This window comes from Paramisgurnus dabryanus, chromosome 16 (assembly GCF_030506205.2).
Source record: "Paramisgurnus dabryanus chromosome 16, PD_genome_1.1, whole genome shotgun sequence".
NCBI classification, from domain to species: Eukaryota; Metazoa; Chordata; class Actinopteri; order Cypriniformes; family Cobitidae; genus Paramisgurnus; species Paramisgurnus dabryanus.
In genome coordinates, this window is record NC_133352.1 from 29,906,360 (window position 1) to 29,933,601 (window position 27,242).

Consider the following 27,242-nt stretch of genomic DNA (forward strand, 5'->3'; position numbering starts at 1 on the left):
GTCTGAAGCGTGGCCAACAACCAATCACATGCTCCGTTCTTCCATAAACTTAATTGGCTAACTCTGCCTAGGTTATTTGCATAAGACAATCTTATTGACGCATGCGTTGGCGCTTGAAAAGTTGAGAAATTTTCAACTTCTGCCGCGAGCAACAGCAATGGAGCGGTGCTGACGGATTCACAATTCAGTTCGGCAAGCATGATGTCATCCATTGAAAGTGAATGAGAAGGGCTAACACTTATGCCCCGTGTGAACGTAAGTCTTAACCCTTTTTTTGGCCAGTTTTTGCTTTTATTCAACAGTGAGGTTAGGAGAGGACAGGAAAGTACAGGGAGGAGAGAGGTGTATGGGATCTGCAAATGACCACGAGTCGGGAATCGAACTCGGGTCACAAAGTGCGAAAGCACCACATGTCGGAGCGCTGCCCACTATACCATCGGCTCCGAGAGTCTTAACCCTTTTAATGATGTATAGTTGTTTAATGTAAGTAGATGCAAACTAACAGTAACTTTAAATTCACAGTTGTTCACAGTTGATCAGGAACTATTTTTTTCCAGTGAAAGAAGGCTGTTAGTGATTTTACCTCAGGAAAGTTGCATATATATATTTTTTTGCTTTAATTTTTATATTGTGTATGGTAACCGTTTTACTTGAGGCTGTGCTGCATTGTAAATTAAACATCCGAAGGAATTTTGTCAAGACGCCGCTTCACATTGTGCCTAACAATGCCCTTCATCCGTACCTTATTTCTTGCATGTTACATATACAAATCGACTTGCAGTGCATTTTAATACCCACAACCTTTGCATTGCTAATGCAGTGCTTTACCAACTAAAAGGACACAAATCAAATGTCATCACAACTTTGTGTATAGTAGTTGGTCAATATTGAATTTAGTACCTCTGACATCACTTCCCTTTTTTGTCGCTGACAGCAGCATAGTTTTTATAATCAGCACATTTATTAATACTATGTTTGTTTGGGAGGAGCCAGGTTATTACAACAAGTTTATTTTCCCTTACAACAATTATTCCAGCATCCCTCCACCATGACTCCCTCCCATGATCCAGTTTACTTTATTTTGTCTGGTTCACAAGTCTGGGGCTCAGAGCTCGAGCCGAGTCTCATGACCGAGAGAGACAATATTTTTAATGCTTTTATTATCATTATGACTGGATAGGCAGATGAACTCATGAATTCACACTTTAGTTTTTGCTCTTAAAAAGTCAAGCCAACTTTGTTTGTGTGAGCAGCTCAACAGGTTATTATCTGGCTCTCAACCAATGCTGTGACTTTGCCGTGTGGTCTGTTTATTGAACTCGGAGGGAAAGCATCACTGTTACAGTTAGGAATTTAATACTAGGATGATCATAGCACGTTGCACTGGCAGCCAGCGCTAACATTTCTTCATATATTTGTAATTCTGTTTGAGATGAAGTGACACACTTCATCATTATAGAGCACAAATAAAAGTACATTTTCTGAGATGACAATAAAGACAAACTAATTATATCTCTGCAGTTTGTCTGTTAAGTCCTGAAGGATGTAGCGTTGCTAAGGGATGCACAGTCTGTTGTCTAGGTAACCTCATTAACAGCCTCCAGGGTTGCCTGGTTACAGATAGGCATCATGGGAAGAAGGCTTGTTTGTTGGATTTTGAAGAAATCTGTTTGTGCTTTTGTGTCTTTAATGAAGTCCTGTCAACTAAAGCGTCTCAGGGTCAGGGTCACCTCATTGCCTTTGAGAGTGTGTGTATGTGTAGCAGGTGCTTATTCATGCGTGTAAATGTCTCTCAGTGGCCAGCGAGGCGTTATCGCAGAAAGCATGTTACAGTGTAGAGATGGAGAGAGAGAATGTGCACTCGGAGGAAGCTGAGTAATTTAGCTTAAATGACTTCCTGTTGACGCAAAGTACAGAGTGCCTGCCACACACTTACTGTACTAGGGATATAAATCATGTTGTATATTATAAATAATTTTGTTTTTGAAGGAACTTCACTGATGTTGATGGATGGACAACTGTTGTGGACTCATAAACTCACATGGGTCACATATAGGCTGATAAATGTAGTGTGCATTAGACTTTGGGTGTGTTAGATTGTATGACACACATTATTCTCCCTGACCTATGAAATCATGTTATCGTTTGGTTTTTTGTTCCCTATATATACCGAAACAATGCTCTCTGTGTGTACTTTTAAGGCCGTTTATGTGCATGTGTGTGTCTTTGTGACACTTCCTGTAGGCACTTGTGCAGGAAGTGGCTTGTCACACTTTAACGGGCGTGTCTGCTGTGGGCCAGATTATGATGACATCATTTTAACGCACACACACACACACACACACACACACACACACACACACACACACATACTTGATTTTGTAGAAGGCTATTTTCTGTGTCACCCAAACCTAGTTACCTTTTTGCATACAAATATTATTATATTCTCAACTTATAAATATAAGAAAAAGCGATGATACGTCATCTTTGATTATGAGATAGCATTGGCTATCGTGTGTCTCATGACCAATTGCATTATTACGTAAGCTGAGAAAGTGAAGTGCTATTGGCTCTCGTGGCAGATTGCGTCATGCACAAATGTTCCGGTTTATGTTTGAATGAGATCTGACTCTGTGTGGCGTTTATGTAGGGATGATGACAAAATTTTCAAAAAACCCAAAGCTCAAAATGTATCACATGACTACACAGATCAGACATTCTGATTTACAAAGATACATAGATTGTAAAAATCCGTTGAGGATTGAGAAAGTTATGATATTTTTTAATATTAGAAATCAGAGGAAAAAGATATGGATGTCTATGGAAGCTGTATGACCGAAAATGCTGCTTATTCACATGTTTTTGCTTATAACTTTCTCATTTTATCAAATATTTGCATGACATTTTAACAGAAGGTAGAATTTTAATAGTTCTTTCAAATTAAACCATGAACATTTACTGTTTTATTGGGAATGGACATCAGACTTTAGTTGGAATGGGCATCAGACCCATGGTTACCATGGTTTTTAGAATGATGCCTGCAGTGGATGATCTGACGTAATAAACGTAATATTCAAATGTCCACGATTTATTTAAATACAATATCCTTCATAGATTTAGATTACCATGTTTCAGTACCAAGATAAAAGAAATATATTTTGGTCCACCTACCTCTCAGTAGAGTCCAGAGTTTAATTGAAGCACACCGACCATTTGAAAGTGAAGAAATTTTCAAACGTTTCTTGTCGTATTTAGTGAAAACATACTACAACCATGCGACAATGATTGTATATTCTAGGAGACGCGTTGTAAAAGACCCGCGTGGGCAGAAACAGAGTTTATGCCAAAGAATTTTAATGCACGTGCCCGCAATGTCAGCATTGCTAGTATATGGATTTTTCATATAAAGTGATCATATGGCTTTAAACTTTGACCTACGGTCAGGGAGTGATAGATAGGAAGACTTTTTCTCCTTACGTAGTCAGGGTCCAAGCGGGATCTTAAAAATTCTTACATTTATAAAGTAACATTTAAGGCCTTAAAAGTCTTAAAAACTCCCAGATTTTACCCAAGACATTCACGCGCGCACACACACACGCAGACAAAAGCGAAACGTCTCGGCATTAGATAAGAACAAGCTATCTTTTAATCTTTTAAGTTGCAATAAATTTATTTATTAATAACTTGTATTAAAGGTGCTCTAAGCGAATTGAAGCGTTTTAGACCATAAAACATTTTTTGTTACATACCGGAAACATCTACTCACTATCTGCTTGCTGCCTGTCCGCTGATCAAACTGTAAAAAAACGCGATCTCTGTAGACAGCCAAGGCTTCACAAACGGCAATATCAACAAATGGCCAAACCTAGCATCACAAAACAAAACAAAGTATTCCAGCCAATAAACGACAAGAAGGATTTGGGGATGGGGGTTGGGCGCGTTCATGAAAGCACGGAAGGGAGGGGGAGGGGGAGGAGTTAGCTACGCTCTGTCTGTTTGAAAACAGTTCAAACATCAACAGGAAGTGACGTCGCACATTATTCGCTTAGAGCGCCTTTAATAAAATACAAATTAATGCGTTCAGGGATTAATAATAGTTGAAAGTGACTTTTTGTTCTTGTATATTTATAATTCAAACAGGCACAAGATATATATACACAGCACACAGTCAATTGTACAATATAAAAATGCAACCTTATGGGATGGTTTCCTGGACCGGGATAATCTTAAAACAGGACTAGGCCTTAGTTTAATGCAAGTTATTTTTAGTCTAGAACTTGTCTTATCCCTGTCTGGAAACCACCCCTATAAGCTTACATACTACACAGTGTAATGCATTTTTAAGCTTTAAAGTTGTATAAGGCAGTGTAAAACATGTTAACAATGCACAAACCAGCAGCTGACCATACTAATCTTGTCATATTAGTGGATTTTATTTGTAAAAAAAAAAAAAACGTTGATAAAATTGTAAGGGTGGATTCACTACAGTTGTTCAGTCTGTAGGAACGCCGAAATGACTGAGAAATGTTACAGCAAGATGGTGTAAAACTACTTATTTCTTGTCAATTATCACCCTTCTGCAACTTATACCAACGATGGATGGAAATAAGTGCAGTTGTAAAAGCAAAATATGTGGGAGAGCACTGCTAGAATATAAATATATTGAATTGCAATACGGTATATCAAAACTAAACAACAGATTTGAGGCAAAAGGCAAAAGCCCATGGAGACCAGCCCATAGACGAAGAGTGGAAGCAGAAAAAGAAGCTGAGCCCAAAGACCCCCAAAACATCTTATTTTATCCCCTTGCCTTGACCATGTGACTAAACCCAACATGATGCAATCAAACTGACCAATCAGAAGACCACCTTTAACCTCCACTGTATTGGATAAACAGCTGTGACACAGGAATGCAGATACAGGACGGGGATGGGAGTTGCGATAAAGTAATAAATTCCTATATTTTTAATATTACTATATCTTTAATTTTACAGAATGTTATAAAAATACTAGTACTTACACATATTGGTGTGATATATAAATGTTGTAAATCAATGCATTTCTTGACTATTAATTAAGAAAAATAACAGCTCTTTGCCTCTAACTGACTGTATTTCAAAGGCTCACTATGACCTTCCAGGAACACCATGAATCACGTGAATGCCAAGCTTTTTGGATTTCTATTGTCCACTTAAGTCTATCAAAAATATCAGATTACTTGATCATTATCAATTACCAAAATAATTGATGGTGAAAGCCCTAGATTGTTTAAAACATTAAAACATTTTGTGCTTTCAGTTTAATAAAAGGCTAAGCTATTCTCATCTTATTTTCGTGAACCCGGTCTCATGTCTAGTTTCGTTTTGCAGAGTGTCTCCTGTCCCACCCCAAGAAAAGACATCTTTGTTTTTGTTATGAAAGATAAAAGGTCTTAAAAAAAAACACATGGACGTTTGCACACTGGACTATAGAATCAGATTTTTTTGTCGCGATAAAGGTCTTAAATTTCATTCATAATGGTCTTAAAAAGTCTTAAATTTGACTTGGTGAAACCTGCAGATCCCCTGGTTATATTTATCTTGCATCCTGTACCCTGTTTGCACACATTGTAAACATGCACATGATTAACTGTCTCTATCATGCATGTACCTGTAGTCGGCATACGACCTTAGATCACATTCCAAGTTCCAACAATCTGATGTATAGCTGATGATATAGTTCTCTACAATAAAAGCCGAATATCAGCGGATTGATGGAATTCGAAGCAGGACACGACTCAGACGGAGTGGACTGTGTGAGTTGGAAATTAATATTGCAATAGTGAGAAAGGGAATCCTGAAGTATTGCCCAAGGAAGAATAGACCCTGAAGTGTTTATTCTGTGGAAAACTGCTAGCAAAGGGTAAACCCTGAAGTTTTTACTAGTGAATGAATAGACCAATTTCGATTCCGCTTATTAGATCCGATTCCTAATGATTCATGGTTTCAACTCCCCAAAAAAATGGGAAAAGCAATTTAATAGTCAAGCCTTTATAGATCAAAAATATATATTTTGTGACATTACTTACAGCTGAATAAAAAAAAGGCTACATAAAAACTTATTTAGGAGCTTCAGCAGATGACGTGAAAATTATGTGACTGTGCAATCCTCTCCAGGATTAAGTGGAATTGAAATCATCATTTTATAACAAAGATTCGATTCCTTTCTAATGGATCTGAATCCAGAATTGGAATCGAAATTCAATTTCCAACCTTATGTGTTACTTTACTTTTACTTGCATGTTTTGCTTTATATGGGTAAGAAGTCAAGAAGTCTACATTTACAAATGCTGTAGGGATGGGACAGTAAATGCCGATGCACACTAATAATACCTGTCCGATCTCACACACACGCACACGCACACACACACACACACACACACACACACACACGCTTCCTGTGTGATTACAGTGCATCTCCTGATAGAGTATATCAGTCTGTGTGTTTCTTGAGAATTAAACGCACAACCTTTGTACTGTTAACACAATAAGCAACAGTAGCGAGACAATTTTGAATAAATGTCATGCACCGAGTGAGTGAGGGTTTTGGGATAATGATGCTTCAATGTCGTTGTCGTGCGGTTCAAAGCCCTTCAGCCTGACCTTTATTTGCTCCTGGTTGCAGTGGGAGGAGCAAGTGTATGTCCTTTATGATGTCATATATCCAGTATGATGACCTGTAACACTGGTCTTGAGATCTCTGATGAGGGATGTTGTCACATTCCAGTGTTGCAGACTCACACTTTCTCACGCAACACCTTCTCATACTGAGAATGTGTTATGAGTCGGCATTTAGTTTTGTTTCTATGGAAACAGGTGTGTTTATATGCAGGTGGATGTTGATTGGCTCAGGAGGAAGTGATGTTGTGATGTATATTTGCTGAGCTGCACTGCCCTCATGTGGCAGGATTGAGATTTTTGCAACTTGTTGTTTGAATGAATGATTTAATAACAGATATTAATTTTGAAAGAATTTAAAAGATTAATAAAATAACTTGTGATATTTCTGATTTTTTGATGATTTTTTATAAATGTTTAATTCTATAACAATACCCTAATATCAATAATAGATTGTCTGAATAAATAACATGGAAATAAATACCCAATAATATATTTATGAATAAATAACAAAAACAAATGATGTATTATAATATAGAAATGTAGAAATAGACACAATGTGTTTTGCTTTCTTTTTTTATCTGTTGTCTATTCTCTTTCTTTCTTTCTTTCTTTCTTTCTTTCTTTCTTTCTTTCTTTCTTATTATTTTTGCCTTTTTGTCCTCTTATTTTCTCTCTCTCTCTCTCTCTCTCTCTCTCTCTCTCTCTCTCTCTTTCTGTCCGTCTCTCTCTCTCTCTCTGTATCTTGTTTTCATTGGTCTTTTCCTGCTTTTTCTGTACAGACTCTCAAACGGCTGATTCCTGATGAGGTAGGTCCACACACGTGTGTCCTTTGTGTTTTAACTCTATCTCGTCAACCCCGTGTAACAGCACTGACATCACCCCGTGTGTGACATCACCAGCACTGTCCCTGATCACCTTTAACCTCTCACCATGTGTCTGTAACACACGCTTCGCCTCCCTCACCTGCTGTCACACCCCATAAAACTTTCATAAACACTGCACTACTTAAAGACTGACCCCAGATTAGTTTTGCTCTGCCTTGTCCTGCCCCATGTAGATAGCAATGGCAACAACTGATCTAGGGTCAGCTTTCAGTGGTTTTTCCTCTTGGCGTTGCCATCAGACTCTTTGACACAGCAAGAGGAAAAGTGTGAAGTCTGTTTCTTCACCTGAGATGAGTGTGTAATGCATAAAGCATTGTGTTTGTGTGTTTGTGTGTGTGTGTGTGTGTGTGTGTGTGTGTGTGTGTGTGTGTGTGTGTGTGTGTGTGTGTGTGTGTGTGTGTGTGTGTGTGTGTGTGTCCGTGTGTTACTGGTGTTTTAGCTCTGGATCAAGTCACTAGTAAAGTTAGTTGTTGTAGACAGGTTTAAAAATGAATGTCTATGTCAAACATTAACATGAAATGAATGTTTAATGAGTGCTGAATTATTCATCTTTAGTTTATGAGTCTAAACAAAAATTCTGCCTGTCAGCTAAGAACATGACAATAAACCAACCAAATATTAGGCAGATATTAGGTAATAGATTTGATCAAGGATTATAGTTATACTATTTGAATTTTCATAAACTACTTTTATTTTATCTCGAGATGAACTAAACAGTTGTCAGTGGCACTGTTTTCTACTTTATGTCTGAGAGAAACACTTAAAGAGTAACTAAACCCTAAACCAACTTTTTTTAGTTAATGATCTGTAAGAATGAGGCTTTATTAGTGCTGTTCATTGATTTTAGTAAGTTTTTTGACATTTGGATATAAAGTGTTTCAATACTACAATATATGGTGTAAAAACGTCTGAGTGCTGCCCTCTTCAGGTTGAACGGTGGCTACTGCAGTTGAATTTTCCTATTGGATGTTGGGTCCAAAAAATGACTCGTGACGTAAGCAGGTTCAAGCTCACCACGCCCTTGTTACGATCTCATCACACACTTAGTTCGTCCCCTCTATCTCCGTTGGGATCTGCCCACATTTCTTGCATTTTTCAAATATTGCAGTGGGTGGAGTCAGGCTCTGACCAGGGGTTTAGTTACGCTTTAATTTAATTACTGCTTATTTAATCATATGAATTTAATCATTTGGAGTCATTCAGTGAAATCCATCGAACCAAATGCTAAATAAATATTGCATTTGAAAGATTTTAAGTTAAAGTTTTGTATTTGAGTTAAAAATGCAAAACATTAACATTTGAAATATTGAATATGGATGTGTTGCCCCCTGCTGGCTGCTCAGTGTAAGTATTTGTGTGGAAGTTTCTTCTGGTTTGTCTTGACATGGTCTGGATTTATTGGATTGTTCTGGAATTTCCTGAAACAGCTGTGTGCTTGTTATATCCAAGACACGATAAGATAAGAACGCACAGGGAGGATTATGAGATCAAATGACTGAATGTTCTGGTTTATATTTTAATGCACGTTTTTAAACAATGTCTCTGAAATGTTTACAGCAATGAAACTGTACGCACTATGCATTATAGATATTTAAAAAATTTGCATGCTAAAAGCTACAAAATGACTTGATCTGGTCTTTTCCCAGACACACCTAACTTTACTTACAGGTGTGCGAAAATTATTAATAAAAAACAGCATGCTTCATTCTCACCTGACAATTATTTAATGTTTTGCATTTCTGTCCAATTATCAGAGGTGTAAAGTACTCAAGCATTTTTCCAGTTTCTGTACTTAAATTTAAAGTACAACATTATGCATCGGAATGTACTGTAGTGAAGTAAATGTTTGCCAAAGAAAACCAATAAAGTAATAAAGTACAGATTCTTGAGTAGTGAGTAAAAATACTTTACTACTTTACACCTCTTCCAATTATTTGTTCTTTCAAAGTATGTTCACTTAAAAAAAAAAAAAATTAAGGAAGACTACATTGCATTGTGTGAAAATATTTCACATGATATCCTGTCATTGCACTATTTATTAAATGTAGCACATGGGTATTCCACTAACTCTGCATTGCATACTTTTTTTTCAGTATTCTGTGCATAGTATGTGAAGTATACTCACCGTTGTGTGTGTGCTTTGATCTGAATGTGTCTTTTGACTCTATGTCAGCTGGAGCGGTTCACCAGCATGAGGACAAAGAAGGAAAAAGGAGGCGTCCCTGGAAACAGACACTCATCCGCTATCCAGTATGAAGTTCCAGGTCATAGCAGCTCACTACACGAGCACTCCGATGAGTATGTGCTACAGCTCTTTGAACAGATGCTGGTGAGTGTTGCGAATAAGTGTGCTTGAGATCTGTGTGCTGTTGTAAACAGGCTAAATTTACTCTTTATGTTTGTCTTTAGGTTGATATGAATCTGAATGATGAAAAGCAGCAACCGCTGAGGGCGAAGGACATCTCCATCAAGAGAGAGATGGTGTCTCAATACCTGCACACGTCTGCTGCTGTAAGAGCACACACAGATTTCTCTTTTTTATATCTGGCTAATGAGATTTTCTGTCACAAAACCCTAAACCAGGCCCTCATAGAAGCAAGTGCACAATATTAGATTTAAAGGAATAGTCCATTTTCTTAAAAGAAAAATCCAGATAATTTACTCACCACCATGTCATCCAAAATGTTGATGTCTTTCTTTGTTCAGTCGAGAAGAAATTATGTTTTTTGAGGAAAACATTGCAGGATTTTTCTCATTTTAATGGACTTTAATGGACACCAACACTTAACTCAACACGTAACAGTTTTTTGAGAAGGGGTTTTAACATTAAGTGGCATGGCATCTTACGCACAGAAGCCAGTGGCACGTGCCACTACGTTTTGTGGCACTTCCGGTTTCAATTGGCTCGTACCAGTGGCTCGTCGAGTGGCACTTCCGGTGTCCAGTGGCTCATGCCACTCCGTTTAGTGGCTCGTCGAGTGGCACTTCCGGTGTCCAGTGGCTCATGCCACTCTGTTTAGTGGCTCGTCGAGTGGCACTTCCAGTGTCCAGTGGCTCATGTCACTGTTTAGTGGTGGCTCGTCGAGTGGCACTTCCGATGTCCAGTGGCTCATACCATTCCGTTTGTGGCTTGTCTACTGACACATGTCAGTAAAACTTAGGTCTGTTGGATTGAGGCATGTGGCACTGATATTCACAGATCGATCATTACAGAACCGAGAGTAACTTACGCGTGCTGCTGCTATGTTCATTCAATTGTGACACAATGATTTTGTGTGTCCTTTTTGACTGTCTGGTGTTTCCGGTAACCGAATGTTTGAAATGCATCGAGAGCTAAAAAGGACATTTTGATGATCGTATGATCATAATTCAAAAATTAAGTATTAAAAATGTAAATATTTAAAATGGGAAGGCAAATATTTTATATATTTAATAAAGCACAACATTTGTCTGAGCTATATTGTATATTGTATAATAGTTTTAAATATAAATTTTCTAATTGTATTATTTGTGAAAATGTAGTCTGTGAGTGCCATGTTTTTATTTGTAAACAGTGCCAATGTGTTGTATTTAATAAAAAGTGTCATTTATAAGAATCTCGCAGAATATTATAATATTTTTTTTCTGCAAAGTACCGCATTTACACACATGCACGCAAAAACGGTAGGTGTCAGTCTAACCATGTTTATGTTTAAAAACAATGTCCTATTACATATTTTACAACTTGATATTTATTTTATTTTTTTACAACTTGATATTTACACGATGTTGACAGTGCAGATACGTCACGTGCCCTTCAAAATTACATTTTATATAGTCTATATAGATTGTTGTTTATAAGAAATAAGAGTTTGAACAAATTATTATTTCACAACATTTATGAGATGGTAATTATTTTAAATAAATTGTTGGATTATTTCAAAGCAAAACAGATTTACAAAGCACTTAGCAATACACTTTACAAACGATTAAATCAAACACAGTTTTTTCCTTTATTTTATGCATTTCATTGGATCTAAATGTTGCCGACAGTATGCTTTAAGGAGGAGTCAGTTTTTTTCTTCGATCTCGTCTTTCATTTAAAGGGTATCTAGTAGACTCAATTAAATTAGGCATACTACTTTAAAAAAAAGATTTACAAAAACTGATTCAATATTAAGAAAAGGCACAATGTTCACACGACCATGGCTCAGACAAATACTGTGCTTTATTAAATGAAAACACTTTGCATATTATGCATTTCCATTTTAAATATTGTGATCATACAATTCCTTTATGAATGAGCGTCAATATGATATATTTAGCTCTCGACTCAATTTACGCATTCGGTTACCTGAAACATCAGAGTCAGAAAGGACACACAAAATCATTGTGTCACAATTAAATGAACATAGAACAACAGCACGCGTAAGTTACGCTCGAATCTGTAATGATCGATCGGTGACTATCAGTGCCACATGCCTCAATCAAACAGACCTAAGTTTTACTGACATGTGTCAGTGTACGAGCAACCAAACGGAGTGGTATGAGCCACTGGCCATCGGAAGTGCCACTCGACGAGCCACTAAAAAGTGCAGACCTGCAAACTTGTCGCTTTTCGGCGACAATCGCCGTTTTCTTGCTCAATTGGGTCATTCACGTGAATCGCATAGAACCGGAGAGTTTTTTTTTTAGGTGTGTGTGGGGGGGGGGGGGGGGGGTCGGAAGGCTGCCCTTTATCTGAATGCAATGCGGGCTAGAATTGCCAAACATTATTGGATAATTCTTATACTTGACATTTCTCTGGGCCAATCGGAATCTTAGCATGCTTTCCTCTGGGCCAATCGGAATCTTAGCACTTCCTTCAGAATCTTGAAGAAAGCGCGGTCCTTTGGATGAGAGACACACCTCTACCACGCGAGTCTGATGGACACTTTTAACGTGAAGGAACCATCTTATTTGAGGTAAGTCAACTTTTTTGGACCAAAAACGACAACTAGTTGTTTGCTTGATTTAATTAGCGTTAGCTACCGCTTATATTGTATTTTTAGGAACGAGTCAACGCCGAGTAATGCACAAACGTAGACCTTGCATAAAGTTTGCCTATGCTTCGAGCAAAATGACTAATGTTAGCTAACTTAGCAGGACGAATGTTAGCTAGGCTTATCGTTACCCGGGTGTTCTGCCCGGAGTTCCGAGATATACGGCTACTAATCGAATTCTGAGCTAACGTTACCCTGAGTAACTTATTCATTATGGTGGCTGTGGTGCGCGCTTGCGCAGGCAGTCGTTCGTGGTGTGGGTAAATGTGACTGTTTACACAACAGCTGATGCGAGAGTAATGTTAAAGGAAAACCCACCCTTTTTCAACATTTTCCTATGTTTTTACCTCAACTTAGACTAATTAATACATACCTATTTTTTTCAATGCATGCACTTAATCTTTCTACATCGCGTTGTGAATGTTTTAGGATTTAGCCTAGCCCCATACATTCCTGGTGGCTGTATACCTGGTAAACAGTAATTTTTAACAACATAGGGCTGTTTAGATAAAACAATCTGGCGAGCGTGTTGTCCTAGGATAATACAGCAACAACCAATTTCTGTATAATAAAGGGCTACATTTGGCATCAAAGTCTGTCAATGAAATCTTTACATTGTATTGTTAGTTGAATTTACATTATGAACACTAGCACTTTGAGATTGTTTATTCAATGTAAGGAGCCCTACATATAAAATGCATTATTATTATAATTATTGAACAGAAATGTATGTTGATATTCACTGCATATCAGCCATACAGTATGGAGACACGTTGTTTTATCATATTAGTCCTATGTATGATAGTTTGCAAGGTTATATTTTAATGATTTTAATTTACTTTCAGGCAATGGTTCTGGGCACTTTGGTGGAGCACTCACTGCCATTCACAATGGCCCGTCATCGTCAACCTTGCACAGACGCCGGCTGAGGACAAAGTGGCTCTGTCGCACGAAGCTTTCACGAACATCAGCAAAATATATTTTTTTCATTTCTGTCTGTCTCTTGTTGTTTTTTACTTCAGTGTCATGCTTCACAACACTTCCAGGCGTTTCTGTGAGTTGTAAATAAAAACATTTGTAAAATATTAAATGTGTCATTCTCTTTAAGCTTCAAGGATGTTTTAACAATGTTTTTTGATTAAAGTATGCAGATTTTTGTTAAGTCACGCTCAGAATCATATTAAAATCACAAAAATATAGAGCTGGGGTAACCCTAACCCCCCCCCCCCCCCCCCCGTCCGTGCGACACTGTCACCTTTTTTACTCTGAGGAGTTTGCAGGTCTGAAAGTGGCATGAGCCACTGGACACCGGAAGTGCCACTCAACGAGCCACTGGTACGAGCCAATGGAAACCGGAAGTGCCACTAAACATAGTGGCACGTGCCAGTGGCTTCTGTGCGTAAGATGCCATGCCACTTTATGTTAAAACTGCTACTGAGTTTTTTTTCAACAGAGTTTTAAAGGACTATAAACGATCCCAAACAAGGCATAAGGGTCTTATCTAGCAAAACGATTGTCATTTTTGACAAGAAAAATAACAAATATACACTTTTAAACCACAATTTCTCGTCTAGATCCGGTCCAGCGCGACCTAACGTAAATGCGTAGTGACGTAGGGAGGTCGCGTGTTACATATATAAAACGCACATTTGCGGACCATTGTAAACAATAAACTGACACAAAGACATTAATTAGTATCAGTTGACATACAACAACGTAGGAACGGTCCTCTTTCAAGACACTTGTAAACACTGGGGCGGAGTTTTGCGTTCGTCCTCTGTGACCTCTTGACATCATGACGTATTGCGTGAGGTCACGCTGACGCTTTCAGGACTGTATCTAGACGAGAAATTGTGGTTTAAAAGTGTATTTGTTATTTTTCTTGTCAAAAATGAAAATTGTTTTGCTAGATAAGACCCTTATGCCTCGTTTGGGATCGTTTAGAGTCCTTTGAAACTCCGTTGAAAAAAAAAACTGTTACATGGTGAGTTAAGTGTTAAGTGTTGGGGTCCATTAAAGTCCATTAAAATAAGAAAAATCCTGCAATGTTTTCCTCAAAAAACATAATTTCTTCTCGACTGAACAAAGAAAGACATCAACATTTTGGATGACATGGTGGTGAGTAAATTATCTGGATTTTTCTTTTAAGAAAATTGACTATTCCTTTAAAGAAAACCATGACTTGGCCCTCACAAATATATGTGACCTGTGCTGGCAAAAAGTCAAAATGAGGAAATTATTTTTATATAAAAATAATCTGCCAATGGAATAAGAAATGTTTTCTTGAATTAAGTGTTTATGAAAAAACTAATTTCAAGATTTTTTTTTTGCTTGTTTTAAGCACTAAATACACCTTAATTTAAGAATTTTAAGATATTTTTACTAAAATAAAGACAAAAATACAAAGTTAGAAAGTAATTTTTTAGTAGTGTTTTTTCTAATAAAAATTTCAAGAACAGTTTTAAAAACATGATTAGTGATTTTTTTTACAAAATTTCAGCAGTTTTTTTATCGTAAGATTGTCCATAGACGTAACCTTTTTCCCCTAATTATTCTGTTGTGCAAGACATGAGGATTGTGTATAAAATATGACATTATACACTTTGTGTCTTGTAGGGGAAAAGTCAAAAGGAAAGTTCAAAGTCGGCGCTGATTTATATTCAAGAGCTGAGGACGGATCTGAGAGATGCTACCCTACTGAGCTGCCTAGAGTCACTTCGGGTGTCTTTAAACAACAACCCTGTCAGGTATACACACACACACATACACACAATAACCATGTCAATTACATACACACAACACATGTACAATCACACACACACAAACACACATTTTTTTTGCTTTCAGCTGACTGTAATGTGTGTGTTTCAGTTGGGTGCAGACGTTTGGAGACGAAGGTTTGGCTTTGCTCCTGCAGTACCTGAAGAGACTTCAAGAAGATAGAGAAGAACCTGTGTATGACACAAACACACACATTTAAAAATTAATTAATCTGACATGTACCCCTATACGGTTTAATCTACTTTCAGGGGTTTATTAAATGGTAACTTATTACATAGCAGTTTATATTTGTGATCTTGTCTGTAAAGTTCAGACTGAAGTTTCATAATTTAATCATGAGATTTGGAGCCTTACTAAGAAAATATTAAAGATTTTCAAAGAAAGTTCTGTACATTATGATGATTTTATGTAAAAAACAGTAAATCATAATAAATGGCTTTAGCTGGGGTGTCACAGGCAGGGTCACATGTATTGAAGTAGCTGATGCATTAACTAATGATAACAAATATAACTTTATTGTATAGTAATATAGTGAACGTACATAATTGAAAAAAAATCCAATGTGGCTTTGTTTTTCAATTGTAGAGGAAAGATAAAAAGTTTTTGGGAAAATCTGTCTTTTTAGCAAACATTTTAACAATTTTAAAAATGAGGAAAAAGTGATTAACGAAAAAGTAAAGGGTAAAGTGGTAACTTAAAAGTTATTATAGCTATAATAAATCAATATAATGACAGACGTTTTAATCTGTTTAATCGTAGACTTGTAAGAAATATGAATCAAATAAAAATGCAAATACAATGGTTTGAATGATTAATGTGATGTTGAAAGCACAACTATTATTATTTTGAAAATGAATATTTTGAAAAAAAAATAGCAAAGTTTTAATGTCCATCTATATTTATTTTTCAGTCTTTTTTGAAGATACAAACATAAAATACAGAAAATATGTGCGCAAAATTAAAAACGAAACATTTTTCAGAACTAAATGTCTTCTTCAGGCATCAGTCAGTATTTAGTGTGACCTCTGTTGGCACGAAACAAAGCTTTTTTGAGGAGACTGAAGTCCTGAAGTCATTCAATTAGAAATTAGAATTTAATTTAGGTAATTTATTTTAAATTAGGATTTAATTAAGAGATCCTGCAGTTGCCTGCTATTGCTCAAGTGGAAGAGGAGTTTACCCCTAAAAACTTGGCACTTCAGCTTATACTTTTATACAGTTTTTAATACTACATAAACATTTCCTGTATATTCTGGTTCTATTCTAAATAAGAGACTGAGATCTAATTATACATGATCACTATGCAATTGCAAAAACAACAAATCTGTTGATAGCATGGTGGCCTAAGACTTTGAGTAGTGATCATCATTAGATGTCTTCTGTGTGTTTTAGGAATGGTGGGATTGGCGTTAAATGTCAACATGAGATCATTCGATGTCTCAAAGCCTTCATGAACAACAAGGTAATTCCAGAACTGAGCATCTATTTACATACACATGTGACGGAGGATAATGTTTCATGATTTTCTCTCTCTTACTCTCAGCACGGTCTTAAAGCCATGTTAACATCAGCAGAAGGAATTCCTCTCCTTGTCCGGTCCATCAATCCAAAGGTTCCTCACATGATGGTGGATGTAGTCAAACTGCTGTCTGCTATCTGTATCCTGGAGCATCCAGACAACCCGTGAGTGTGAAATCGTGGAAAATTTTTGCGTTAAGTACAAGCAGACGTATGTGTCGCATCACTATATCTTAATGTGTATGTGTGGTGTGTGTTTCAGCCATGAACGGGTTTTGGAGTGTATCACAGAGCAGGCCGAGGAGCAGGACATCGAGAGATTTCAGCCTCTGTTGTCCGGCATGCACAAAAACTCCATCGCTCTGAAGGGCGGCTGTATGCAGCTGATCAATGCTCTTATCAGTAGAGTAGAAGAACTCGACTTTAGGATTCACCTGCGATCAGAACTCATGAGACTCGGTCTCAGAGACCAGCTGGGGGTGAGAACACAGAAGACTTCACTTAAAAGCCCAAACACGCATGCTTGAATCCTTAAACACACAACCAGCAGTCACTGAGCATGTATATGTTCTGCACCTGCATGATGGGGCAATAGGTCTCACACACCAGCAGGTGGCAGTAGTTTGTATTTATCAGTCTCACAGCTAAACCAGATGAGCTTCTGTTGAACTGTAAATATATATAAATAAAATAAACAAACATGCATTTGGTCACCATTGATCTTGCTCACTATAAGAATTGTTCAACTTTTGTAACATAAACTTATTTGAATACAAATATAAAAGTATAATATATTTGGAGATGCACCAATCGACTGTCCAAAGCATACACATGATCCGCCGGACGGGTAACCGGCCCGTCAGTCACACGACAATCCGATTCCGAGCCGGAATTTCTTCATAAAGACCGCAACGTGAACCACCCTGCAGTCCGCCTGTGCCTATATTGGTTCCTGCCCCGCATCTGCAAATGACACGTTGCTATTATTCCTCCAGTTCACCCGCCTGTGTGCAGGACTCAGGGGTGCGTTTCCCAAACAATGACATTACTCGCTGCTAAACCACCATAGTACACAATGCATAGTTGGAGAAATTTTCCCATTATCGATTTTGTAAAATCCGATTGACCGTTCGTGGCAGATCACACTTACAATAACCCAGAATCAACCATGAAAATTGCAATCGGTGCATCTCTGAATATATATTTGACATAACTATATATTTAACTCTTTTTATATTTTTTATAAAATTATCTTTTGGTCCCTCTGTCTGTCTTTCCATCTGTCTGTCTGCCTGCAGGAGGTAAAGTTGATAGAGAACGAGGAGCTCCGGGTTCAGCTGCAGGTGTTTGAAGAACAGGCCGAGGAAGACTGTGAAGATCTTCGCAGCCGTTTGGATGATGTCCGCATTGAGATGGAATATCCTTTATCACGCTTGCACACAGATATGGAAAGTTCAGGGTTCATCCAGGGCTCGGGACTAACTTTTTTCACTGGTTGCACTGGTGCGCCTTTTTCTTAGGTGCACCAGAACAAAAGTTAGGTGCACCCAAATTTTTGACTGGATCGCATTTAACCCCACAGTTTTACAAGCACCCAACCCTGTTAATCCGCACGAGGATGCTGGCATCCTAAAGAGTTCTTTATTTACCAAATAATTCAAAGTTACTGTTAGTGTAAATGTACTTACCTCAAAAAACTATACGGCATTAAAAAGCGTTAAGACTTAAGATTCCGTTTTTGACCTTTATTTTAGTCAGAAAATCCTATAGTGACAGTACTGTCTTCATTTTTGTCAGGAGTTATGAATTTGTATTTAATTTTTAAGTATGACCCACAGTCGCTGTCATTGTGAAAAAACCTCCTGCATGGTTGTCATGAAAGCACTCAACAACTCAATGTTTATTTGGGGCTTTTTTATTCAAAGTGTGCATATTTGGAGAAATAATTCCATTTAAAATATTTACTTAAAATTTCTGCAGGGATGGTTAATCCATACACGGCAATGGCTACAGCCATTCACACTCTGTCTGTTTTATTCATATGTGAAACTAGAGGGCGCTCATGACAGACAGTCTCATTATGACAACTTAATGAAGAAGACGTAGTGTCACTCAAAGATCGCAGTTTTATTCAATAACAGGCAAAAGAAGATGTTGTGATGTTTTAAAGCATGGAGACAATAAACACGATTGAGATGATATATGGTTTATTTGTGTCCTTCACACTATGCTAATGCTATGCTAATCGAGCATAAATGGCATAATCTCATTTTGTGATCAGACAACAAACAGATCACGCACGGTTGTGTAAAGCACTTTTATGTTTTAAAGTAAGTTTTATTATAAATCCCTTTATTATTTTCAGAAATTAATAAAGTTTTAACTGTGTTTGGCTGTTTTATACGTTCCTAACTGGAAACGTGCTTTACGTTGAACGTAATATTTACGAAATATTTTAATCAGATGCTACAGTAAACAGATATCTTTGTGTAAAATGTACAGATGTTATTTAGATTTTTTCTAAATTTCTAGTATTTAACTAACAAATGATTTCTGCATATCCTTAATATTTCTTATACATTTTAATCAATATATTTGAGAATGCCACACTTATTAAGTAAGATTAAAATTTTATTAAGAGCTACACAATTATATACATTTAAGTTTTATATACATATAATTCTTACTTAAATAAATCAATATTATTTGCATTTAACATCAACTTAAAAAAATTGAGTATGTTTCATGCCAAACTTCTATTATGATTTACTTAATTTTTTGGTGAAATATTTTAAATTGTATTTATTATTTGAGCAAATGTAAGCAAAAAATATGTAGATCACATGTTAATTTCAAAATCAATGAGATAACAATCATCAAAGAAAACTCGATTGTGATTCAAAGCGATTGCACACAATTATTTTATTGAAAATTTATTTACACGACATAAGTCTACAGTCATCATGAAACTCCGAAAAATGCCAAACAGTAAATTTTTACAAATACAATGAGCTGAATAAACTCTGAGAGTTGCAGAATCACTTCTTGATTCCCGAAAGGTGGATCAGCAGGATCTTTCACCTATATTTCATAACAAAGTACATACCTGTAGTGTAAATGTAATTACTCATAAACTCCACACTTAAAATGATTTTTGAGGAGCTTCTGAAGTGTTTGTTGTCTGCAAAAGACGCAATTTCATCTGCTGCTGAATAAAACCTGTTTGCTTTGTTGATTTTTAAATTAACCTGTGATCTTCTAATTATTATTATTATTATTATTATTATTTTGCCTATAATTACTCAAATAATACAATGTAAAAAAAAATGATTGTTGATGTTAAGTTGATTTTAAATATTAATTTTAAATGAGCAATTATTATTATTATTATACGTTTTAAAACGTGTAAATATTTAAGTGTGACATTCTCAAATATATTGAGTAAAATATACAATAAATATTAAGGATATGTATTAGAAATAATTTGTTAGTTAAAGGAACAGTATGTAGGATTGTGACCAAAACTGGTACTGCGATCACACAACTCGTGGCCAATACACAACATGAAAACATAAACATCAGTTGAGGGGGGGCAACTCCACTTTTTAAATTACAATATCCTGGCCGGACCACTGTATTTGAAATGAAAATGATTTCTTAACGTCTAGTGACATATCAGGGCCATTTTAGGATTAATTGATATACATTTCTTACATACGTTCCTTTAAATAATTATTTATTTGATGTAGCCTATACATCTTAATAATATGTGTAGGCTACATTTTACACAAGGATATCTGTTTTTGGCAATGTATTTTGGTTTGTCCAACTTAGAAAATTACCTAAGTGACATTAAGAGATTTTATTAAGTTACTTTAAAAAATTTTAGTGATATTTACAAAGCCACTGAATACTTTTTTACTGTGAGAATTTCCTAAATTTTCTAAAAAAAAATGATAGAGAGATAAATAAAGTTACTGTGTCAACTTTTCAAGAGGAGAGTGCACAGATTATTTTATTTTGTCTTTGGCTGACTGCAATTTTACATAGTTATTCAATAATAACATTTTAACCAAATACATATTTAAATAATTAAATAAAATTGCATAACTTTTTAAAATTGCATGCTACATCTGTAGCATCTGATTAAAACATTTCATACAACCTAAAGCACGTTTCCATAGGAAAGTATAAAACAGCTTAACACAGTTAAAACTTTATTATTTTCTGAAAATATCCAACATTAATAGGAATCATGGAAAGCATGAATAAAAGCAACAAAGCGTTTCTAAAACGAGGGAGGGGCTACAAATCCAGTTTGCAAAACTGTGAGAATGGATTGCAAAAGCGTGCGCACGGTTTACGAATTCGTGGGTACGGATTGCAAAAACTGAGGGTACGGTTTACAAATCTGAGTGCACGGATTGTTAACTTGTGCGTACGGTTTATTAATCCAAGCGCATGGTTTGTAAAACTGAGGTAACAGTTTAATAATCCATGAGTTTGGTTTATAAACTGAGGGGATGAATTACAAAACCGTGATCACGGATTGTTTTCTTTTTTCCAAGGGGTGAACAGGTGGGCTCCGTAGGTTATACAACATGGACCTATGTGTGCTTGTTGTTAAACCAAAGGGAGACTTTCAGACTCAGAAACGAGCTGTAGAGACTTTAAATCCGTCGAATGGCTGGTCACACTGGTGCAACCTAATATTTTTTAAGGCGCACCATTGAGAAATTAGGGTGCATCTCTTTGATTATAGTTCCCCATCTGACCACCAGGTGTCTCAGTGGTGCAGACCCAAAACACTCAATCACAATATTTATATTACACACTTACACACACTTATTACACACAGAAGCAGTGGTGATTTTGATATGAATATTGTACTGTTATTCTTGCTATGATATGATATTATATGTCTGTTAAAGTTCCTTATAATGCAATGGATAAATATGCAAATATGTATCATTCAGTATAAAGGAATAACCATTGGATATCATAGTATATCAGGTTTTATCCACCAGGTGGCATCAAGACCTCCTGTATGTAAATTCTAAATCACAAAACGCTTTTCTCAGTCATCACAGAACAACCTGAAAAAGCTTATTATAGTAAAGTAAGTTTAGAAATCATCTAAACAATTAGGACGTCATTGTGCAATGTCTGTTTCAGAAGTGCGTGCATGTTGTTCTTTAACTGTGTGTTTCTACTGATCCGACCGAGGTCTTCCAGATCCTTCTGAACACCGTGAAGGACTCGAAAGCCGAGCCTCTCTTTCTGTCCATGATGCAGCACCTGCTGTTGGTCCGAAACGACTACATGGTTCGGTACGAGTGCTTATCTTTCACCTTCTGATCTTTACGTGCCCTTCTTCTACCGACAGGGTTCAGGTGATGATTTGCAATCTCGTTCTGCACGAACAGGCTGAACAATCTGCTATTGCACAAAAAGCCAAAGAAAACTAGATCTGTCAATCTGTCTACAGCTGTTTTTTTGTGATGGCAGACTTTTGTGCGAAATTGACGCTTTTCCATCAGCCGTATTTTCAGTTCGCAATGTCAATTTGCCCAATTTAATGGAATATTATTGGAAGTCGTCATTTCGCATATATTCTTCTGTCAACATCTGCTATGGAAATGCAGCAACTGTGGCAAAGACTTGAGATTACATTAATTTGAATATTAAAATATGTTTTTAACTAAAAGACATGTAAATAAGTACGCTACTGTAAATTATTATGGTTGATTGACTTTGTATGAGTATGGAGCGAGAGAGAGAGATGAAGTGAGGGATGTGGAGATGTATGATTGATGGCTGGCGGGAGGCTGATGCTGTTGCCGGCGGCGACCAGCTCTAAATAAGAACCCAGCCACTCTGCAAGACACCTCCATTTCTATTAATTACCAGGCAGACAGAAAACTAAAGGTTTACACACGCACACATATTTATGTGTATAATCTAGTGCAGTGTTTTCTTCATCATGAAGAAAGGAATATTTCTTTCAGTTATCTCTTTATTTGTCTTGTATGTGTAAACACATCTCCTATTCTCTCTTAAAGAGCCTCGCACATACAAACAGATTTCACCTGTACTCATCTGCCTTTATCTTCACTCCTCCACCATCAATTTTTCTCTCTTTTGTCTGTGTTTATGTGTTTGTCTCTTTTGTGAGATGATTTGTTTCTGTATGTCAGACTTGTTACAGGTTGTTTGTCTGTTCAGTGTGGCAACAAATTTGTGTATAAAGCTACTTTAACTGCACAGTCCATAAAGAAAAAAATCTGCCAATGGGGTAAGCAAAAAATCTTCACGAAATTCAAGAATAATTTACTTACCACATTGGCAGATTTTTTGCGTGTTTTATGCACAAAATCACTTAAATTTGATATTTTTGGTCTAAAAACTAGACTTATTTTCTTGGGTCGTTTTGTGCATCAAGAAAAAGCATCTTAATTTAAGAATGTTTTGATATTTTTACTGAAAACAAGACAAAAATAATAAGTTTTTTTCTTGAAAATAATTTTTTTGCAGTGTAACTTTTGTTCAATAAATATCAATGTTTATTCAGGGCTGTCGTATGATATCAAAAGACGTTCCAACCCCCTCTGATAATCGTCATTGTTTTAAACTTTTGTGTATGATGTCACTTTCAAGATGGAGAATAAATGATCTGTAACTCTTTAAAGTGTAGAAACTAAATGGAAAAGTGCAATGAATCAGGTAAAGTGGTAAAGGATGAAGTTGCAGTTGCTGTCATCAGCAGAATCATTTCATGCAAGTTTCTCTTCAGCGATTTATGTGCTGACACCCAGCAGAAAGTGACGCTGCCTCTGTATAATTATAATCCAAATATAACCACAGCCCAAATCCCAGGCGGCCCGTCTGCCCACAAACAAACTCTCACTTCGCTCGCTTTAATCACTGAAGAGAGACTATTAATTACAACGATTCTGATTCTTCCCAAAGCCTCCGGTAAAACACAGAAAAAGGGCTCGGATTTAAACCGGACACCAGGGGTCTCTCTCGCTCCACCGTAGAAACTCAAACACACGAGTTTGAGAGACAGAGAAGAGGGGGAGGCAAAAAGAAAAGAGGGCAAATAAAGGGAAAAGAAACAGTTTGGTGCAAAATGAAGAACATATCAAGTTGGTTTCACAGCGGGTCACGATGGCAGATTTCTCACAAATAGGCTGTCTGGAAAACTTCTTAAATATGACACCATCTCAATGATACAAGCCCACAAACACACAGGTGACAGCTATTGTTACACTAACACACACACACACATGAAGACGACATCTACACAGTCCACCAGACAACACAAATATGTGGACTTTTATTTAAACCCATTGTGCTGTCTACCTAGCCAAAATTACTTGAGCATGTCAAATAAACCTGTGATGTCTAGACATCCTATTTAGGAAGTTTTTAAAACGCAGGTTGTGTGTGTGAGTGTGCAATCTCATTTTGAAAGGTCACTGGATGTCATTGCGAGTGTTTGCTATCGAGTTCCTCTGCTGAACTGTGTAATGAAAATCTCTTATTATATTATTAAGTTGTTCAGCACGGCTCTGATGAATCTTAGTTCAATATCAGTTTGGCTTTCTTCCAAGCCGTTGAACTCCTTTCCATCTTCAACACAACCTAACACAACACCTATATGCAGCTTTGACTCATCTCTCTCTCTCTCTCTCTCTCTCTCTCTCTCTCTCTTTCTCTCTCTCTCGCAGGCCTCAATACTATAAACTCATTGATGAATGTACAGCTCAGATAGTTTTGCAAAGGAATGGCTGTGATCCCGACTTCAAATGCAAGAAATTCGATCTGGAAGTTGGGCATCTCATTGGTAAGATTCAACCTTGTTCAATCACTAGAAACACTAGAATAGCACATTTTTAACCACCGGGTGGCAGCAGTCAAGGGCCATGGGACAAAACCTCAAGCCTCATCCAAATTAATCCTCGTTGACATTGAGACACTTCACAAACAGAGACTTTAGGGTGGAATGGGTGTGTGCAATTGAGAAGTTTTATTCAGAAGCAATTTGTATCTCTTTGACACTGATTCAGACGTTTCTTCAGCTGTGACGTGTGTTTTGAGTCTTTTGGTGAATGGATTTAGGGCTCACGTGCACATTCAAATTTCACATGTCATAATAAAACATTTATTTTTGCTGAAAACTCCAAACTTCAATTCAAGCTTGAACTTCTGTCTACGCCTCTGAACTATTTGGACTTCCTTAAATATTTTTGACTGTGCTTCGATCCATCCAGCACTTTCTGTTACTTCCCTTTTCATCTCCAGATTTCACAGCACCAACCATCTTGCCATACTTTTGCCAATTCGTTTTCAATTTTATTTTTTTTAGATGCTCAGCATAACTTTTTTTTAAAGGGATAGTTCACCCAAAAATGAAAATAATGTCATTAATGACTCACCATCATGTCGTTCCAAACTCTTAAGACCTCTGTTCATCTTTGGAACTCAGTTTAAGATGTTTTAGATTTAGTCTGAGAGCTTGTTGACCCTTCATTGAAAATCTACGTACGGTATACTGTCCATTTCCAGAAAGGTAATAAAAACATCATCCAAGTAGTCCATGTGACATTAGTGGGTCAGTTTGAATGTGTTGAAGCATCAAAAATACATTTTGGTCTAAAAACAACAAAAATTATGACTTTATTCAGCATTGAAAGTCACGTGACTGCAATGACGCAGCTGACGTGTTATCCTCAGACATGTTTGCAAATATTTTTTTTTTCAAACTTACAGCGTGCGTCTCCCTCAGACTGTAAATGAAGCCCACAAAAAAACGCTGGGGCGCACCAGATAACATGTCAGCCGCGTCACTGCAGTCACGTGACTTTAGTCTCGCGCATGCACTTTACAACAGACACGGTATGAAGTCGTAATTTTTGTTATTTTTAGACCAAACTGTATTTTCAATGCTTAATCACATTCTAACTGACCCACTAATGTCACATGGACTACTTTGATGATGTTTTATGACCTTTTTCAACATGGACAGTATACCATACGTAGATTTTCAATGAAGGGTCAACAAACTCTCAGACTAAATATAAAACATCTTAAACTGTGTTCTTTCGAGTTTGGAACTACATTAAAGGAATAGTCTACTCATTTTCAATATTAAAATACGTTATTATCTTAACTAAGAAGAGTTGATACATCCCTCTATCATCTTAGTGCGTACACGTAAGGGCTGGGGCGCGCTGCGACACTTCGATAGCATTTAGCTTAGCCCCATTCATTCAATGGTACCACTCAGAGATAAAATAAGAAGTGACCAAACACATCAACGTTTTTCCTATTTAAGACGAGTAGTTATACGAGCAAGTTTGGTGGTACAAAATAAAACGTAGCGCTTTTCTAAGCGGATTTAAAAGAGGAACTATATTGTATGGCGGAACAGCACTTTTGGGAGTACTTCAACTCGCCTGAAAAATCCGCTCCCCTTCTCCCTCTCATATTGGGAGAGGGAGGGTGTTACTGCGCCGAGTCGAAGTACTCCCAAAAGTGCTGTTCCGCCATACAATATAGTTCCTCTTTTAAATCCGCTTAGAAAAGCGCTACGTTTTATTTTGTACCACCAAACTTGCTCGTATAACTACTCGTCTTAAATAGGAAAAACGTTGATGTGTTTGGTCACTTCTTATTTTATCTCTGAGTGGTACCATTGAATGAATGGGGCTAAGCTAAATGCTATCGAAGTGTCGCAGCGCGCCCCAGCGCTTACGTGCACGCACACAGATGATAGAGGTATGTATCAACTCTTCTTAGTTAAGGTAATAACATATTTTAATATTGAAAATGAGTAGACTATTCCTTTAATGACTTTATTTTCATTTTTGGGTGAACTATCCCTTTAAGTTCCCTGATTTGTCATCATTTCTCATCAGAAACCACTTTTTTTGTCTGTTCACCTCAGTGTTGACCCTTATCGCTATGCGGTGGCGACTCTTCATTGTTTGCTCTGAGCATTGATCACGTTCCTGAGGCTTTTGGACAAGCACATGACTGAGTGATGATATTGATTCAGACTTCACAGTGAAATGAAAAAGGAAACTTTAGAGATTTAGGGCAGGCAGACGTTGTTTTGATGTATAAATGTATTCCCACTTATTTTCCTTTTGTGTGGTGATTTCAAAGACGTTTCTGAGGTTTCCGGAGTCATTTTTTTACTGTTGAGTCTCGTGTGGGACGTAGCGAAATGAAGGATTTAATTAGATTGCTCAATAATCAGAGCACGAATCACAGGAGGCAGAGTGAAGGGCACTTTATACCCCAACACACACACACACACACACACACACACACACACACACACACACACACACACACACTATTCACTTCTG

General features: G+C 37.0%; 1 protein-coding gene across 2 annotated transcripts in view; it reads left to right on the forward strand.

Annotated features, from left to right (window-relative positions):
* LOC135760818 (protein diaphanous homolog 1) overlaps positions 1-27,242 on the forward strand; it is a 108,255-nt gene that overhangs the window by 17,460 nt on the left and 63,553 nt on the right. Inside the window, exons 2-12 of one of the 2 annotated variants that reach the window (XM_065274849.2) lie at positions 7,439-7,465; positions 9,717-9,872; positions 9,953-10,054; positions 15,181-15,311; positions 15,436-15,519; positions 16,738-16,807; positions 16,889-17,028; positions 17,126-17,342; positions 18,162-18,280; positions 22,077-22,193; positions 24,597-24,712. In XM_065274849.2, coding sequence (XP_065130921.1) covers positions 7,439-7,465; positions 9,717-9,872; positions 9,953-10,054; positions 15,181-15,311; positions 15,436-15,519; positions 16,738-16,807; positions 16,889-17,028; positions 17,126-17,342; positions 18,162-18,280; positions 22,077-22,193; positions 24,597-24,712 — 1,279 coding nt within the window. The remainder of the gene's footprint in view (positions 1-7,438; positions 7,466-9,716; positions 9,873-9,952; positions 10,055-15,180; positions 15,312-15,435; positions 15,520-16,737; positions 16,808-16,888; positions 17,029-17,125; positions 17,343-18,161; positions 18,281-22,076; positions 22,194-24,596; positions 24,713-27,242) is intronic. The other variant, XM_065274850.2, reaches the window with a different exon arrangement.